This window comes from Bombus bifarius, unplaced genomic scaffold (assembly GCF_011952205.1).
Source record: "Bombus bifarius isolate JDL3187 unplaced genomic scaffold, Bbif_JDL3187 scf7180000007996, whole genome shotgun sequence".
In the NCBI taxonomy this organism is placed as follows: domain Eukaryota; kingdom Metazoa; phylum Arthropoda; class Insecta; order Hymenoptera; family Apidae; genus Bombus; species Bombus bifarius.
This window is the reverse complement of record NW_022884376.1, coordinates 785958-804943: the sequence shown is the minus strand read 5'-3', so window position 1 is coordinate 804943 and position 18986 is coordinate 785958. Positions and strand designations below refer to the sequence as shown.

The window sequence follows — 18986 nt, the reverse complement described above, 5'->3', positions numbered from 1 at the left end:
TGTTTCGATCCAGAGGCGAATCTTTGATATATTCGAGACGAAACCTGCAGCTCGCGTGCAACGGGCTCGAGAGATTACAAAGGAGTGGCAATCAGATATCGGATTTCTCTCGACAGAAAAGTGCGACAAAAAGATAAATAGAATTTTTCTGACGACAGACTCGGATGAAAATGGATCGAGCTTTTTCCCACAACTAGCGGCAAAGGAAAAATAAAACGATCATTGACATCGGACATCGGTGAGCGTAGGCACGTTGCGGCAATTTTCCAGGCCATCACCCTGGAAAATTGCTTCTTCCCTCGTTCTGTCCACTTCCTTTTTTCCCCTGGTGTACCGCGTGCCAATTTCACCTCGCACCGGTGTAACTTTATCAGTCGATTAAATTATTAAGATCTCGACGCACACCCTTTCTCACCTTTCCGCTACTCCCTCGGACCTCGCGATCAGCGACGCTCCTTCCGTTCCGTACTCCGATGCTCGCGAAACCGCTACCGATTCCTTTTCGTAGTTCGATCGAGCGGCAAACGCAAATTCAAAGAGACACGACCTCCGATCCTTTCCTCTTCGTCCGCATCGCGATTATCTTTCTACTCGTTACGTTCGCTTCTCGATGCATTTCCCTCGGAACTGTACGAGTCACGACAAGAAACGTACGATCGTAGTGGAACGACGACGATTAGGAGAGAGCATCGACAAAGCGAATAGCGAAGGAGGCAGCGATATAATGGCAAGGGAGTTTAACAGTTCTCTATAGACCGAAACGCGGTTGTAGCGAGTTCAATCTTGGATTTAAGTTGTACGTAGCTGCGTCGTCGTTGGGACGGGTCTGCCTCGGCCGAGACAAAGGATAAGCTTCCAAAGGAGCGAGACAATTTCGTAGGTGTGCGTTTGCTAGCTGGAAAGCGTTTCATAAATCTTAATCTTTCGAGGATTTGGGAGCCGGGGCTGTTGCCTCGGTCTGGCTATTTTCTTGCCTGGCGACCAGACAAACGAAACGAAACGTTATCCGAAAAGCCGAGCTAACTAACTCGTTACGTTCGATTAACGTTCCATACCGACTGTAAATCGATAGGAATTAATACGATCAGCCCGAGAAGCGGTGGCAAACGGTTCGATAAATTACAAAGTGATACAGTGATGGCGGGCGGCTGCTTTAATCAACTGCCGTGAATCGATACGGCCGAACGCTCGTCAAATTATGCAAGCTTTTCGCTGATACGAACAAGAGATTCGATAAGAGTAAATCGTCGATCAGTATCCGATCGTGTATCTTCGTTTGCCTCGAAACCATTCACGCGAACGCCCTCTGAAACGTCGTTGCCTAATTAATTGGTACCAATTTGTGGTAATCCGGTGCAACGTAAACAGGTCCGATTCGTCTAATTTTATTGGCTATCGAAAGCGGATGCAATTTATACCAATATCCACGTCCTGCTTAAACGGCCACAGACGCTAATTACAATCCGCTGATTAATAGCTTTGTTCAAATACAGCTCTTAATTCGTTCGATCATTTTATTTTCCCTCTCCCTTCTCCGTTTCTTAAGAACCAAAGAACAAGCGAATCGAATAAAGTCCGAATAATGCGAATATTTGGACATTTTGGAAATTTTGTCGGGAAGAACGGCGAACAAGAGGGACGTTTTCAAGTGTTCTATCGCGAATGTTTCTCATTCGAGGTAATTAGTTACCAGCGCGACTGTTTTCGTGGGAATTTCATTTCGGAACCGAAGAATGCTCGGCCGCACGGTACGACCGATTTACGACTGTATTACGTACACCGTGTGTTACTTTAATATCAAGATATATACGCTCGCGACGCAAACTCGTATCGCAAATTTACGTCCAAACGTGTACGCGTCTCCATGGTTATCGGAGAACGTTGTAACTGGCGCACTAATCGCGACAAAGTTATAACGTGATCGCTGATCGAATTCTTCGTGCCCTTGAAAAAATGTATTCTCGTTTATTCTTTCGCTTCGATCGAAGTTCGAAAAATGGCGCACGTCGTACGTACCATACTCGTCAAAACATTTCGAAATCTGTGCGCGATGATGCTGTTGGTAAAAATTTGCCGGCCTTGACACACGTACACCGATCACCGACGGATTTCCAGGTACGTTGGCCGACGTAGTTGCAGCGGTGACGGTAATGGCTGACCGTCGTCACTACCCTCGCTTAGCGTCGTTCGGTATCTGCGTCGCAACTGTGTCCGGCGCATACGAGCATTCTACGTCACTGTATCGTTTTATCTACCGCGAGCAAGATTTTACCGTTACGGCCCCACGAGATCCGAGACGTTTTCATAACATCATGGCGATCTTTCTCGATAGCCGTTTCACCGCTGTGAAACGACAAGCACGAGGACGAACATCGATCGCACTACGTAACCGGGCTTATCGACGATGTTACTTGATCGTTCTGCGCCTCGTTGAACCGGTGACGTGAACGAGAATCTCGCGAACGACGCCGATATCACCGACAAGACGATACGACTGAAAAGGTTGCCGATTTCGGAGTCGATTTAAAACTTAGTTCTGTCGTTATCCTATCGACGTACGTGCGCGTGCATACAAAAGATGTATACCCTTTGAATCAACTCGATTACAGTGCGCGTATGTATAGCATTTCTTGGCACAGCCGAGTCATCGATCGCGTCGATTTTCGAACAAATCTTAATTTTATAAACGATAACGATTCGATCGGAAAAGATTCGCGTGAACGGCGGTCAAATCGGTTTTATCGCTGTCCTTCGCTCTGATTATGACAGACCTAAGCGATTTGATCGAAACAAGGAGAGGAATTACGCGAGTGAAATTACGGCCCTCCTTTCTTGTTTTTCACGAGATCCGATTAGTCCGTGACCAGATTGATTATTCGAGGAGCTGCGCTTCTTCAGATCCTAACGCGTTAGGTGGAAATCTTGCTTTCCATTAAAGTAAACTGCCTTATGGAAGCGGGCGTATATTTTTATTAAATAATTTTTATTAAAAGGACAAGATATTAAAAGACCTAAAAGACCTAAAAGTCTAACTACGTATAAACGTAAATCGTACGATAAATAAAAGTGTGGAATTCGTAGAAACAATTACATCTACGTAAGCTTAATTATCTCTCACTTATAATACAATTCGACGCGTGCCACAATTACGTGATATTGGTAAATCTCGAGATCATAAAGTACATGTAACGCCAAGTTCCAGCACACTGTAAGATATTTCTTTACAGAAATACCACGACGGTAAAGTTTGCTTTTTCTTTGTTGCTCTTCGTGCATTTTTTTTTTTTTTTTGCATCCTCGTTTCGCGTTTCCAGGTGACAACGAAAGGAAACGAAAGAGAACGAATTTTAAGAAATAGCTTTGAAATCGAAAATCTATTCTATCGCGCGCACGACAAAAGTCTTCGCGAGAAAGTTTCCGTTAGAAACGGTAAGTAAGACTTAACGTTTTGTATAATTTCTGTCAGTTAGTTTCTGTTTCTTCTACCACGTTCCACAGCTTTCAACTAAAAACTGTGATCGAATGTTTCGCGTTTCGCACCTTACGAAAAGGACAGATTTTTAAACCGTTAAAATACGTGCGAATATAAAAATAGATGGTTCTCGCGGTTTAATTAAAACACAATGTTCGCTCGTTTAAAAGAAACAGTCACAGTTGGCGTGTTCGAAAGATCTCGTAAAATATTTGTTCCCAAATACACGGGACTATCACACGACAGAATTACATATGTGCATGGTTTATAACGTACGATCGTTAAAAAGAACTTGCGTACAATCCTAAAACGACGTTTACGTAAATCTACAAGCATTTAAAAAGCGTTCATCCGACCCGAGCTTCTAAAACGTTCGCTGCAATATACTTACAACATGGAAAAGTGCTAAAACGATCATGAAATACGCAATAATCACAATTACCTGTACTACAAATTCGTAAAAAAATTTGTATCGTCGATTTCGTTACACGTCGTTCCCGATCATATATCGAGCGACAATCAGATCTGAAAATAAGTCGTGTCAAAGCTGCCCGACTAATAAACTAATAAACTAATTTCATGATATCTATACCGATTATATAATAATATAATAATATACCAATTTCATCCTAAAATAAACGAATCTGAACAGAGGGACCGCTTGCTTACAATTACCTTCGAATTAAATTAAATGCCGGAGATCAGGTTGTTCGACGATGACAATTGCACCTGGGTGTTCATGTAGATTCTAGTATCGATAGGCCTTGTGACGGCATGGTGAGATTCCAAGTCGTCGTAAATGCTGGATCTAGGTCTCTCGATACTTCGTAACTTGGGAATGTCGTAAATCGGCTCCTCTTTCCTGTTTAGTAGTATTTTGTTCTCGGACTTGGATAAGAATCTTCTGGGGACGTCGTAGTGGCTGGTCACGGACGATGAGCTGCCATAGACATTCGACGAGGGATGGTCGCTGTAGCTTCTTCGACACTCCACCTCGTACAGGTGGTTCTTAATGGTCACCGATGACGAGGCATTATCGTTGCGATACACCTGACAGCTGTTAAATTTCGCCAAGTTGTCTATCTTAATCGAGGTAACGAACAGATTTTTCGAGATCTTCGATACGCGTGGATGATTCGGTAGCTTGGGTACAAGTTGTTCGCCAACTAAAGGCGATAGAAGTGGAGTCATCTGAGAAGGAGGAGGATAGGACGGGCCAAGATCCAGATTCACGTCCTCGCGTGGCACCTCCGTTAAAAGCAGCTGTTTTCCCTTTTGGCTTCTGTGATATCGAACGAACGTGTTACTTTGTTGCTTAACGAGTAGTAATGCTTATTTATAAAATTATAAGAACATGAAGCAAGTACCTACTCCGCGGAAAGATACGTATCGCTATGAATTTCGCTCAGTTCTTCGTTCGATGTGCTCTTCAATTTGAAAGTTTTCAGGTCGCTTCTTCCGCTCAATTCCAAATAAATGTTTTCTTGGTGACGTAGCACGTCCGCGACGGAAACCAGAGAAGTTAGAGACATAGAGGAACAAGATTTCTCTTCGTCAGAATCTTCGAGTTCTCGCGGTTCCTCGCTCAGGTTTCTTTCCGACGTGAACCTTTTGATGAGCCTGCTTCTGTTGAACGAACAGAGCAGCTTCTTCAGCGATCTCTGCCGCGGCAACCTCTTTCCGATGACAGGTACCCAATCGACGAAAGTGTTCTCGACGTTGATCGGTTTCTTCAGAAATGCCCCGACTACCTTTGGAGATGTATCGACATGTGAAGTTTCTGGCAACGTCGAATTATGCTCGCTTTGCAGGGACTCGTCGATCAAGGTACTCGTTGTTGGAAAAGAGTCGTTGGGTGTAGAAACAGTTTCTTCCGGCGAAGTTACGTAGATATCGACTCTATTCGTCGTCTTCGTCTTGTCGGGAGAGGACCTTTTCGCCGAGTCGGAAAGCTCGATCTTTCGCATCAGCTCTGCTCTTGTGAAGCAATTAGGGGGGCTCGAGGAATCGGAACTGGAATGCAAGAAAGTCGAGCAGATCTCCAGACCAGTAGATTTGCGACCGAATGCAGACAAGATCATCTCTGATTCGCTTAAGCGCTTCGAATCTTCTAACATTCTTAGTCTTCTCTGAAGTCTGTTATTGTCCCGCGACGTACGAGAAGTTCTCTGCTCGGATGACGAGGCACCTCCGTCACATTCGTCAACGTCCCCGCTATTTGGATTCGAACGCGAGGAACCGCTTTTGAAAGGATTGCGGAGTATCCTCGATTTTCTTTTCCACGATTCCAGCATAGGTGCAGCTTTCGACTTATTTGCTTCCAGACTTTCTGAAATCTCCTGCGCGGTCTTCGAATCGTTATAAATATTGTATTTCACTTCGAAAGCTTCGACGATCTTCTTAACGAAGTTCCTCTGCTTGTATTCGTCGGTTGCTTTCTTCTTTTTCGAAGGCGAGAGATAACCCTTCTCGAAATTGCGAATAATGCTCTCCAAATTCGGTATTTCTCGAGGTGCAAGCGTCGATTGAAAAATTGTCCGTGAAGTATCAATCTCGTGGCTGTTACACGCTTCGCTTTTACGTGCAACTCTTATCATATCTCTAGTGGTTGCAGTATCGATTGGAACTTTATGCTTCTTCGCCGAATAATCCTCAAGCAAGTTAATCCAATCTCCCTTGACAAGCTCTAACCTGCCTATCTCGTTCTTTCGTTGTCTCCTCTCGTCCTCTTGCCACGCCTCGAACTATAACAGAATAAAAAAAAGAAAAGGTAAATTTGCAAATGCGCTGATACAATTTCTTGCTCGTTATCAAGTATTCCGTTATTGGCAAAGTTTTTACAGATAAGAGGAAGGATGCGTCGAACAACCAGCCTCCCCGTTGCTTCTCACCATCGTGTTCTTGAAGTTATTCTTCCTCGTACCTCGTACTTGTTTCAGCAGTCCTGCGTATTTTAAGTTTCGCCGAGTTTAAGGTCTACGCCGTTGCATGGACAATTACCACGATTCAACCGAATTAAATTTGCGTTAAGAATTCTGATTAGCTTCCAGACCAGTGACGCGGTTCACGCAATTGCACATTAAAATCACACTTTCCGCGTAAACTCGATGTCGAGAGCTTGAAATTTGGCTATTAAGTGAAGGCCCAGCGAGTAACACAGTATATTTATAGCTTCGTGAACATGGGGGTAGGTAAAAATCGGTACTGTTTACCTGGCGGTACTTGTCCCGGCAGTACTTATCCTGGCGGTACTTGTCCCGGCGGTACTTATCCTGGCGGTACTTATCCTGGCGGTACTTATCCTGGTAGAAGGGAGGGATGAAGTTGGATTTATAATTAGGGTCAAATCGAGGCTCGGTATATTTCGAAACTTTCTACCAACGATTAATTTCTATATAATTCATAATATTTGTATTTGGATAATTTAATTAGATTTCGCCGCTTAATTCTTTTATCCTAAAACGATTCAAAATATACCCCTAAGCGGTATAAAATCGATACTCGGTAGCAATGCAAAAAAAAATATTCCGACCTCGTTTTTTCGTTTTTCCACTTTTTCCACTTCATTTTTTCACTGCGCCATAGAGCTCGCATGGTAATTGAATTGAGACACGCGGTGGAAGTCACAGAGAAAAAGCGCGTGGACGTGCAACCAGCATCGATGATTAATTGCTCGTCGTTCTTGAAAATTCCTACCTACGCGGATTCGAAAAATAAAGGAACGCGAGAATAAGTGGAAATAGAGATAACGCGAACTAGATGTTCCTCGTTGTACGAATCGCGATATACTCGATATATAACGAAGAGATAATTGGATATAATGAAGATCACACCGATTAAGAAAATCAACACGAACATCGTGTACTTTTGTTAAATCGATGAAATTGTTGTTTGTACGCCCAAGGATCGGGCGTATTGTTCGCCGCACTGTTTCTCCTCTGTGTATACAATTCCCATCGTTCTCGCGATATAGATTTTCCATTTATTAAAGCAGGATCATGCAAATTTATCGGGCGATCGGCGAATGGAAATTTCGGTATCGGCAGGACGCGACTCGACCGTTCCCATTCCTGAGGTCCAGCTTGCTCATTCGACCCCTTTAACGACCATACCTGCCAGAAATAAGCTTCCTTGCAGGAACGACGAGAAACAAAACAATATTCCGGGATCTTCCAACGGGACAATATATCGTCCTCGCTAGGAAATATCGGTACAACTACCTGCCACCGTAATCGATTGGCATTCGACAGAACGGTTTTACCGATCCCCTGTGCGCGTATCGATACCGAATACCCATCAGGGATTAAAATGAATCGAGGAGAATTTCAAACGAGGGAATTCCGTTGACTCGTTTGTTCGTTCGGTATTAAATATTACGCTCGGCAGAGACACCGATCGATACGAGGAAATCCGGCAAATTGTACGGAGGAAGGTGAAACAATTGCAATTAAAACCAATTTCTCTCGTCGTCTTTCGAATACTTGAAAACCACCGACGCGTCTCATCCTCGTAGACGGACGATTACCATTCTGCAGACTAATCGAATTCTAGGATATTAATCGCGTTGCGGAAAACGACGCCCGGTTAGTGGTGCGAGTAAACGTAAAACACGCCGTAGCCGTAAATAAGCAGAGCGTTTCAGAAATTTCACGAACGCGTATTAAATCGAATAACGCGAATAGCATACGTTGACCTTAATTATTTAGTTAGTCGCGTACAGTAAAATTTATAATTACCATTCGACTAGATCGGATATGATAAAATAATATTTGAAATTTTCAAAATATCCACCGTATTGTTGCCGTTAAGTCGCGAACGATTACTTTGCGAGTTTTGAGCAGATATCTACCAAAAAAAACCCGATAATTCAACGAACAAGGTTTTCTCCGCTTTCCTTTTGCACAAAAGCAATTAAAATATCGATGCTTGTATCGCTTAATGGGTATTGCGTTGCGATATAAAAATTTGTCCTATCGCCGCTGAGAGAAATTGTTACGTGCGGGCGAGCCTGAACGAAGAAATGGAATTTAGCAGTCGATTAAATATCAATAGAGGGGAAAAGGATGACCGATAGGATCGTGGGCCACGACGAAGATTACGATATTTCTGTATTCAGCTGGCTCGCGGCAAATCAGGATATCGATACGATTTGCTTGTATCTATCAGTTCGCATTTAATATCACGTTGCGCTAATTGCCCATGGAAATTAAATACGCGAGACAAACGGATACGAGGCTACAGGGAAAGAGGGAAATTGGATTTCTCGTAAACTCGCGCAACGGTTAGTGCAAGCTCTTCCAATTTTCTCGTTTCTTTGCACGATCGACAATTAGAGAAAGTTACTGTAGTTGCGACGTTACAATTTTCCCGTAGTAGGTGTAATCCTCGGCGAGGAGCTTCCGATCCGATCCAATCTTCTCGATGAAGCGTGAATTAACGCGATACAATTCTTTCGGTATTAACGAGACGGCTACAAGAAATTTACAAGGCGAACAAAAAAGTCAAGTTGATAGAGCGTTTGAAATATTTGCAAAGTGTACACGGTGAACGAAACAAAGTGCTACAAATTCTTAGGAACTACCGTGAATATGCGTTTCTTATGAATTTTCCACTTACTTTAGGTAGGTTTCCCACTTCTTCTTAAATCTAACGAACGACGAATTTGTATGCCTTACGAACAAGAAGATAGTAATTTCCATGAGGAAACACCCTTCGTACCGTTTACCTGCATAAGACAGGTAAAATAGAAGGTAGGATGCGCACCACCGATTTATATTTATTGCCGAGTATGCTGTTTGGATTTATGGTATTCGTTATTTTTATCGTCGCATCACCGCTGTCTTTGTATTAGGATTAGGCAGAAAGGCACGTATACCTGACACGTTGTATAGAAACTACCCAATCCTTTCAATCCGTTTGTTTCAACTCAACATCCACACAATTCCAGTAAATCCTCAACAATTCCATCCTCAACAACGAGGGGAAATTCAAGAATCAAAGAACGTTGGACGCGCTATCGTTGAAAGGCAACTCGATACGAAGAAGCACCTCTGTGAAATTATTACTTCCATCTTGCAACGAAAAAAGAAATGCCGATCGCGTAATCCTTAGCCGATTCGATAGAGGGGAAGCATTTTCTCTCCAATTTCGCTTCGGCTCGTCCCGTCTGTTTATGTCAGAAATTTAGCTGTAAAGAAATCCGATTGAAGCGACGTAATTAGAATACGACAGGTTCAGCTCGCGATTATTCGCACCGATCAAAGCCAGTTACACGACGATCAGTATCAGAAACTGTGTTACGGACTGCCTACCGCTTAACTCCTTATCCTTTCTCGAATTTGTCGAATCTGCTTCGAGCCGCGTTACGTGCAACGTTCTTCGATTTTACGGAGAACTTAACTTATCGATGATTTCGTTCACGCAGGATCGAATCGCGCCATCGGCTACAGTTTTCCCAGGTCGCCCGGAAAACGACGAGAAACGCAACGAGTCTTGACAAGGATAAAGCTTCCGTCGAGGAAAGTTAACGGGACAACGTACGATTCTGATCCTGCTAAACCATCTCCTGTAAAATTAACGCGATTGATAACCAAGCCTACGCATATAGACTTGTTTCCAAATAATTTGAAACATTTTATTGCATTTTTCATTGCCAATTCGATTGTGCTGATCGTTGTTAACCTTTCGAACGAATAAATAAATCGATAAATAAATATTCCGCTTATGTTTTAGGATTTCTCTGTTGGATTTAAATTTTCCTCTAGAAATATTCTTTCCCATTCGGCGTACGTTGTAAAATATTTGCGATAATGAGTTGGGATTAGACACTCTCTATATATCTCTCTCGAATATATCAACAGCGATAGATACCGTTTAGCCCACGTATACGCACAGTATATTCTTTTTTATTAAGCTGTTTTCACGAATGTTCGGTCGCTTAGAGTTTCAGAAATACCAAGAAAAACCGTACGTAGTAAGTAGCATTGCTGCGAACAGCTGTCAACGACCTTCGTTTTTAATTACGGTAGTAGATACGAATTTTACGACAGATCAGAATTAATTACGCTCGGACAGTTTTAAAAAGCACAGTTTTAAAAGTCACAATACAAGAATGACACGACACGAACATGACAATCTACGTTTATTACTATAATATCCACCTAGTCGAGGTTCCATTGTTGAAAAATAGGTAGAGCTCGTCCGTACCTTCTGCCTGCTCATCCTAATCACGCCAGGCTTTTGTATCACGCTTCCTGTTTCGCACCTCCGACGAAAGACTCCAGCCAACCGACGAACGCTTGTCGGTGCTCGAAAGAAAATTCGCGATAAATTCGAGCAAAAATCACCGTCTAAATACGTGATTGACGCGAATGCATTTCATAAAAGAAAAATGGAATTTCAGAGCTGACTCGTTGACAAAGTGGCGAATTCACCATGGTGCTGACCTTTGACCTAGTTCTTTGTCCCAGGAAACGTTTGCGTGGGTGGAATACGACGAAGATAAAGCAGTCTCGGGTAAAGAAAATCAGTCGTTTTGGCGCCAAACGCATCGATTTTCAAGAAATCCCGGGAACTTTCCATGCATCAACCATGAGGCCATATCAGACCTCTAGTCCCGACGATCTTCCCGCTTGATCGGAAGCTGATCAAAACGTTTCCCGAATACACGACGCTTCCGATTTCCCAACGGTTCCTTTTTCCCTCCACGGGACACTTTATTTTATTTCTATTATTTATTTGTTTAATTTATTCGCGATACGTTAACCGCGATCGGTCTTTTCCGATTCATTCCTGAATCTCTTTGTCGCATACCGTAGCTATCAGAAGTTTCAATAATTCAAAGATAGTTAGTACCGTTGCAAATAATTTATCGCTTATCAAGCAAATAATGCAAATTTCACCGCACGTGCCTCTAAACTCTGACGTACTATTTTACGCTGCAGTAAAATTACGGAATAATTGTCTGTACATGCATGCGGCTAAAGTATTTATAATTCTACCGACGAATCTATCAGCAAGCGTAGATCCACCAAATCGATTCCAATAATTTTTTTCTTAAAATGCGGAACGAGCGATATTAAATATTATACGTTATTTGTTACTTTAAACATTAATATTTAATGATATTTAAATATCGCGAATAAATACGTGACCAGAGCGGAGATATTAAAAACCTGTCATTGTGCGAAGCATTTTAAATCGTGTTTGGCAAATTGACCTTGGCTGCGTCCCTCCGTCCGTTACCTGCCCTTTAAGCGAGCTGCTCGCTCTAACGATTCAATAAAAATTTATTACACTCGCATTCGTGCATCGCTGATCCAGGGCCAATTCCGCGAGTATTTTATTTCAATCGTCGTCTACGGTTGTCGCGTGTGTTCATCGTGTTCCGTTGGATAAGATGGACAACATCGCCGAAGAAGAATCATTCGAGAGGGATTTACTTTCAAACAAACGAGAAGAAAAGTCGTACTCTTGTTCGTCGCTATCCGATTTTCAGAAGTCGATGGATCTCGAGTTCGAAGATTCTTTCTTCGATGTGAGAAAATCCACGGTTTTTTTATCCACGAAGATTATGGATAAAAAGCTGGGCACGAGCTCGGGGATTGGCTGCCGCTTCTTGGACGAGGAAAAAACGAAGAAGACAAAGTGTCGTCGTCGAGAGACGATGGAGCATACGTTGGAACGCAAGAAAAGATCGTTCAACAGGAAGCCCCGCTAAATGATCATGCAAAGAGGAGTCTGCAACTTTTCTTGCTGATATTCGGGGTTATCCTTCCTCCTCGAACTCGTTTCCATCTTTGGTCAACCAAAGTGTGTGTTCGACACCCGTCCGCGCAAATTACGAAGACCGATTTATGCGAGAGACTTTCGCTAAACGCGAAAAACAATAGGATCGTTGTTCGCAGGAAAGCGGCTTCGGTCGGCGGCGCGACTTGCGAGGGATTCTCCAGGGAAATTTCAAAGACCTAAGCAGTCTCGAGGCAACTGACCAACGATAAATTATCTTCGTTCGTTCGACTGCTCTATTTTACAGATCCAACTCGAACGACCGAGTGGTCTAGAGTTTGTTCGTTCTTTCGACCGTCTCACGCGCCTCTCGAAGAACGCGAAACGCAGCAAGAAATCCGTAGCGCGGACTCTGCGACAAAGTTTTCTCGAGAAGCATCTATTACGCGGAGAAATAAAAATTCACGAGACACCAACTGCATTCTCAGTTACGTAACATCATCAGCCGATCGTGGAATAATCTAGCAGAGAAACCAGATTACGAATATCGAAGTCGACCGACGAATCGATCCACGATGATTCTTTCTTCCAGTAGTTTCAAGGATTCCGACTACCACAGCTCGCGATACTCCAATGTTTCGTGGAACGAGAGCTGGACGTGTCAGCGGGAAAAAGCAACGCTGAAAACACGAAAGTACAGCAGCTTCGTAACAGCAGAGTAAAGAGAGCAGATGTTTCGATAGATTTTAATAGTTCTTACGTTATCACGGCGTACGTTTAATCAGGACATATTCGAGAGATTAGGTTGGTTAAAAAGTTTATCGCCAAGTTGCGCGTTTGACTTGGTGCACGCTGTCTAGATTAAGAAACGTTCGAATAATTTGGCGAAACCAAATCTGTTCGACGATCTCTGGCGAATGTAATGCAAGTATTTGAAAAGAAAGATTTTTTTTTATTTATTTATTTACATTTTACAATTTGTCCAGTAGGACATTTGGTAAAATATTATAGCTTAGTGGTATAATAATATAACATGTGGATGGCTACCCCCAGTGGGATACCATCTTCGAATTTGATTGATTTATGAAAAGAAAGATGGAGAGAGTGGAGTATTTGTGCACTTTACCTCGATACTCGTCCCGTCGTTCGAAAAGTGTAAATTAACTCGCCGAATCAATATTTAACGTCTTCCGCGGGATCTTAACGCGTAGCCGATGACGAATCAATTTTCCGAAATCTTATATTTAGGAGACGCGAGAAATTGTTATTTCATGGCCGCGGAGCGTTGTTGCTAGTAAAAAAAGGTTTAATCGATAGAGGAGGGCTCATCGTGCCGTTGAAAAATATATCTCTGATTAAAATCTAATCGATCTTTTAGCCGATACCCACGCTTCGACGATGTCCGTATCATTTCGTTCGTATGCATCGATTCACGAGGATGTGTGCGATATTTTGCGTGATTAAACAGACATTAAACTGCGGACGTTTATGGATGTACGAAAAATAAATAAAAAAAAAAAACTCGAGATTCTACGAAATATTCGGAACAAAGCGCTCGCTCTAATGTCCAGCGAGTGAAATGAATCTCCATTTAGATTCCATTAATTTCTTTAATTGCAAAAATATGAATTTACGTAAAGACCCGCAGCCTAGTAATAACGAAAATAGCTACAAATATGTTTTATCTCTAAAGTGCAATGCGTTTCAGCGGAACAAATTGGATCGTGGCAATTAATCAATCGCAACGTGCGCCCTTTGTAATGTAATCGTATAATTATATCCAGAATGAAGAGCGCGAGTGTTTCAGGCATACCAGGCAGGTTACCTCCAGGCGAAATCATTCTACCGGCGATTTAACGAAAGGAGGTTAATTGCAAAATTATGTGAGAGTACCGAATCGCAGGTAGCGTCTTCGCAAGAATATCGAAGACCAGTCGTTTCTGTGGAACGACGTGGTCTGACGTCGAAGTATACAATATACAAAACGCTGTATTCCGCGTGCGCTCTCGATATATATTCACATAAAAAAAAATATTTATCTCATAACTCGATCATTTCCTATCCGTTTTCATGCTGAGCGAGTCGCTAGTCAAATTTTCGTAATTTCCGATGTAATTCGATAACGAGCCTCGCAACTTCCATTCTGACGTAACTTCGTTTTCGTACCAACGTTCGACCGATGTTTGTTCGCATTGCGTTTAAAATGGAAATAAAGACGTAAAACTCTGAAATGTTGTTGGAATTTGGCCTTTTTCTCTGCCTTCGCCCGCTTTTTCGCAATTACAACGCTAATACGACTGTCACGAAAGTTAAATTAGCAAACTTAGCTCCAAACATTCAATCGACTCCGGCGATTCTCAATTAATTTCGACTTGCACAGAGCCGCAAGGTTATTTCTGCGTGCAAGCAATTACGGGACGAAAGAACTTTGGATTTACTACTCGTATCGGTGGAAAAAGAACGAACACTTTGCGACACGCGTCGAGCCAAAGAATCGCTTCCTATTCATTACATGTACCGACGTCCAGCGTGAGACATCGAGAAAAATGAGAAACGTCTGCTCGAAAGCGCACGTAACCGTAGCGGAAATTCCAACCATCGAATTCAAGTACCACGAATGACGCCTTTTTCGGATCTCTCTTTCCCTTCCAGGGGAAGATGTAGCCGCGCGTACAATTTGCATGATCGCGTCCTCGGATCATCGGTTCCTTCGATAAGTGGACAAGCATCCATTCGATCGAACAGTTTCTCGGGCATCGAGAAAATAACGTTTCTCGATCGTGCTATTTCTATAGTCCGTTGCACATTCGCATAGTTAGTCGACCTAGAAACGAATTTCGCTCTGTTCCTTTGTATATATCGTATTTAGTTCGCGATTAATTCTAGAATCGTAGGATATCGAACTGTTCGGCAACGTTGAGCCGATTAAAATAGAAACTTTTTCTCGTTGAGATGACGCTTATTTTCGTATAGTACGATAGGACTGTCCGAGTCGCCTATAAGTTTCGACAGCTTAAAATTCTTCAAATTTTATACTTTGCACGGGATATTGAAGCTTGTTGTATTCATCGTGCTGGTCGCATCGCGACTCGTCGTTAATTTACGATAACGTAACAAAGAAACAATGAGAAAATATAGTCTATTTCCGATTGTTACTATACGTTCATCTATTATTATTATTAAATATATCGAATTTAGCGAATTACGAGGTAAATTACTTGGCTTCGATTAAATATGCTTCTGGCTCGAGTAACCGTACGTGCATGTACGTACGTACGATAGACACGGAAGTAGCCAAGGCAAAGAGACGGGCAGCAACGGAAATAGTACGGAGAGAGTATTTTTCTCGTGTAAACCACATTTCTGATATACAGTCATTTAATTTTGCTGTTGGTACCGTTGCTGCGAGCCATTCTTTCCGCTCAACAAGGGTCAGACAGCGTACCAAACATCTTTGTTCTTCCTTGTTGCGCACGAAGCGGTTCCGTTCCTTCGGGGATTCGTTGAAACGAGCTGGTTCCCGAGACGAAATAAATTCTTTCTCGTCGCTGGCTAAAGGTGGCGCATACAGACGAGAAATTTTCGAGACCGTCTCGAGACTAACGTCCTTATATACGAGCTTGCCCGCGATGAGAACAACGCCCCGATAAGCGAAGCTCTTTTTACGAGAATAGCTTTAATGCCAGATTAGAATGCCACGAACCCACGAAATCCTTCGTGGCTTCGCCAATTCCAATGTAATTTTTATCAAGGCAAAGTCCGATAAGTCGAGAAATAAAAATCTTCGGTTCTTTTAGCTGTCTGCGCGATCTCCTCGCGATTCTTAACCCTCAGAGTGCTATGGACGCATATATGCGTCTGGCGAAAGCTATCGGTGTGGACTAAGGACGCATATATGCGTTTGTCAATTTTTCCAAACACCTACGCAGAAGTAATACCATTACGTTTGTGCGAGATAAATATGAATGCATTCCTTATATATAATGCATATATTTTATATCAAAAATCTACTGCTTCGAAACAAAAATTTAGTGAATTTCATTTAGCGTCGATAAGATTTTACGAAAATATTTCCAACGTAGAAGCATGGAAGGAGGAGGAAAGAGAAAGTCTGAGGTTTTACCATTTCGTTTAATCGATAGGCATTTTCCATTAAAATGGCACAACACAATTATCAAGAAGATAATGTGTCGTTTGTGTAAAAAATACGAAAAGGAACGACACGCGATACGAATGCGGAAAATGCGATGTCGGATTACGTATCGATAATTCTTTTGAAATTTTTCACACGCAACTGAATTATTGACTTGTGTTATATTTACTAAATTTAGTTTTCTAGTTTATCGTTTTCTAGTTTATTACCCAAATTCAAGCTTATTGTAAATTTCAATGTTTATAATAAATAATTAATACTAAAAAATAACGCTCTCGAATCATTTAATCTCGTGCAAAAGAATTACTATAACTTATTACGATTTGCGCTTTGAATAATCGATCGACAGAGTTCAGTCTAGCGAAAAAGTACTCCGTCCACAGCGATCGTCAGCGCTGGCCGCGCGCCGTCCGTACGGACCGCATAGGCCGCGAGTATTCAGCACTCTAAGGGTTAAGAAAATCTAGAAATTCGAGCGACTATCGTGAAACGAATTGCGAGATACTGGCAACAAAATGCACAGTCAACGCGTTTCGCGATGCTCTTATCCCGTTACGAAAGAAAAAAGGGAAGAAAGCGCTAGTAGATACGTAAGGTTAGATTAGCTTTAAAGATCGACGAAAAGACGAAACACGATTCAATTTTGTCGAATTCTCGACTCTCGGTACATCGGATCCTAGATATATATATTTCGCTCTTAACCTTCCCTTTTTACGAAAGCCACTTTACCCTCCAGTATACCCTAAATCGAAACTTCCTCAATTTTCGTTCTCGAGGGTCGACGGCTAAGGATCGTTACGACGGACTAGAGGGTCATTAAATCAAGGGTGGATGTGTGCGATGCATATTAAAAACATTATTACACTCGATCAATCACGAATCGTCGTGAGATATTTTTAAAACTTGAATCACATTCGGGTACTTAACCTCTTAGGTACGATGCGCTACTATGGTGGCTTCCGCGGATGTCATCTTATAATACGACGCGCCGCTATAGTGGCTCGATCTATCGAGTCATTCGCTCATCGTTTGAACCAAATGATCTATTTCATTTGTCTTACTTCACACTTTCTTTGCCCTCGCAATGTTTTGTAACGATATACAGGCAGAATATATAGTCTTTTTGTTTTTGATACACCAGCGTCAGATATCAATTGTTGCTTTCCGTTAAAATATTTAAATATACTTACAATTTTTTAGAATCTTCGACCTGAAAATGTCGCTAAAAAATAGAAAACGAAGAGCAATTTGAAAAACGCTATCGAGCTATGAGTGTGAACATTGTGACGTGGGTTTATGTGTCGTACCGTGTTTTAAATTATATCAACCTCGATTGTATCATTAATTATTAAAGTAAATTATTAAAGTTCAAGCATATGCGTCGTATTTTTAAGAAAAATGATCATTTAATTATCAAAAACTTCATTCCAATGTGCTTGCGTAGAGAACAGCATTATCCGTCACATATTGGCAGTGCTGTATCGTTTACGCGTAATTCGCGTCAAACTCTGCCGTACAGAGAAACAGCCCCGCGCAAAATTCAATCGTATCTAAGGTGTTAAGAAGCTTCAGCCTTTAGCCGCAGATCAGTTTGCATCGTATTTGAAATCACACTTACACTTGGTTCGAGTTCGAGCTTTGGTTAAGCCAGTTTCGAGAAAACAACGCCACGATAATTGTGTCGTTCCGTAACTGTAATTATACTGTTAATATAGGTGTTGCAATGGTTTCGTCGACGCACGAGACGAAGCAACGATAAACTTTCAAGGGAGCTAAACACGTAACAGGGTATTAAGTAGCAGGATAGTAGCAGATCCGCCTACACGTCCTACCATGCCAACGATCTCCAAAATTGTCGCGGCGTACAAACGAGATATTACGTGGTCGCTGATTGCTACCGTACTCGGTACGCGACTTCCGCCAAAGTAACGACATAGTTGAAACTCTGCATGTACGATCCGTGAAATTTCCTTTCGATAAATAGACACGGATGCACTCCAGATAAAATATTCGACGTACGAACCTTTTCGCTATTCTGAAAATATTTAGATGTACGCGTACTTGTCCGTTGCTTCACCAATGAATTTCAACGCCCTCTAACCTGCTTTTTTCCGAAAAAGAATTCTTTTCCAAAAATCAGGCGAATTAAGTTATCTTCACTCTGTTCAAACTAGAGCGTATGGTATCGATATTTCTTTTTTTTAATGCTCTAGGTGTGAGACTAGAAGGTTAGAGATCTATCGATTACTTACAGAATAAGAGGTTATAAATGTTCCATTTTACAAATGTAAAAAAAAGCGCAGAAAGAAGGGAATGTTTAATTTTGCAATTTTTAAATATCGAATTAATTCTCACGCGGTCGATGAGATTGCGTCGATAAGACTTTTTGATAGCAGGTGCACGTAGTCGAAGAAGTCGTTCCGTTACACCAGTTTCTCCACGACAGTCGCACAGCGCACAACGCATTGTCAAAGCGTTACCCAACGTGCTTTGACCGATGAAGCATATAGCGCGAGTTCAACCAGGTTGTACTCGGGTGCTTAGCCACGTGTTGACACGCGTGTCTCCATATCCGCTTGCGGATGACGTTGAGGGATGGTCGTTAATGTACGACGACGTATATTCCTAAATGTT

The 18986-nt window shown here is 42.1% G+C and overlaps 1 protein-coding gene across 1 annotated transcript; it reads right to left on the bottom strand.

The window, feature by feature from the left end:
* Nucleotides 1-2985: 2985 nt before the first annotated feature.
* On the bottom strand, nt 2986-6208 carry LOC117206104. The gene is made up of 2 exons (XM_033445110.1): nt 4844-6208; nt 2986-4754 (listed from the first exon to the last, which is right to left on the bottom strand). Exons 1-2 carry the CDS (start codon nt 6067-6069, stop codon nt 4160-4162), a joined length of 1821 nt encoding a protein of 606 aa, XP_033301001.1. The 5' UTR covers nt 6070-6208; the 3' UTR covers nt 2986-4159.
* Nucleotides 6209-18986: the final 12778 nt, after the last annotated feature.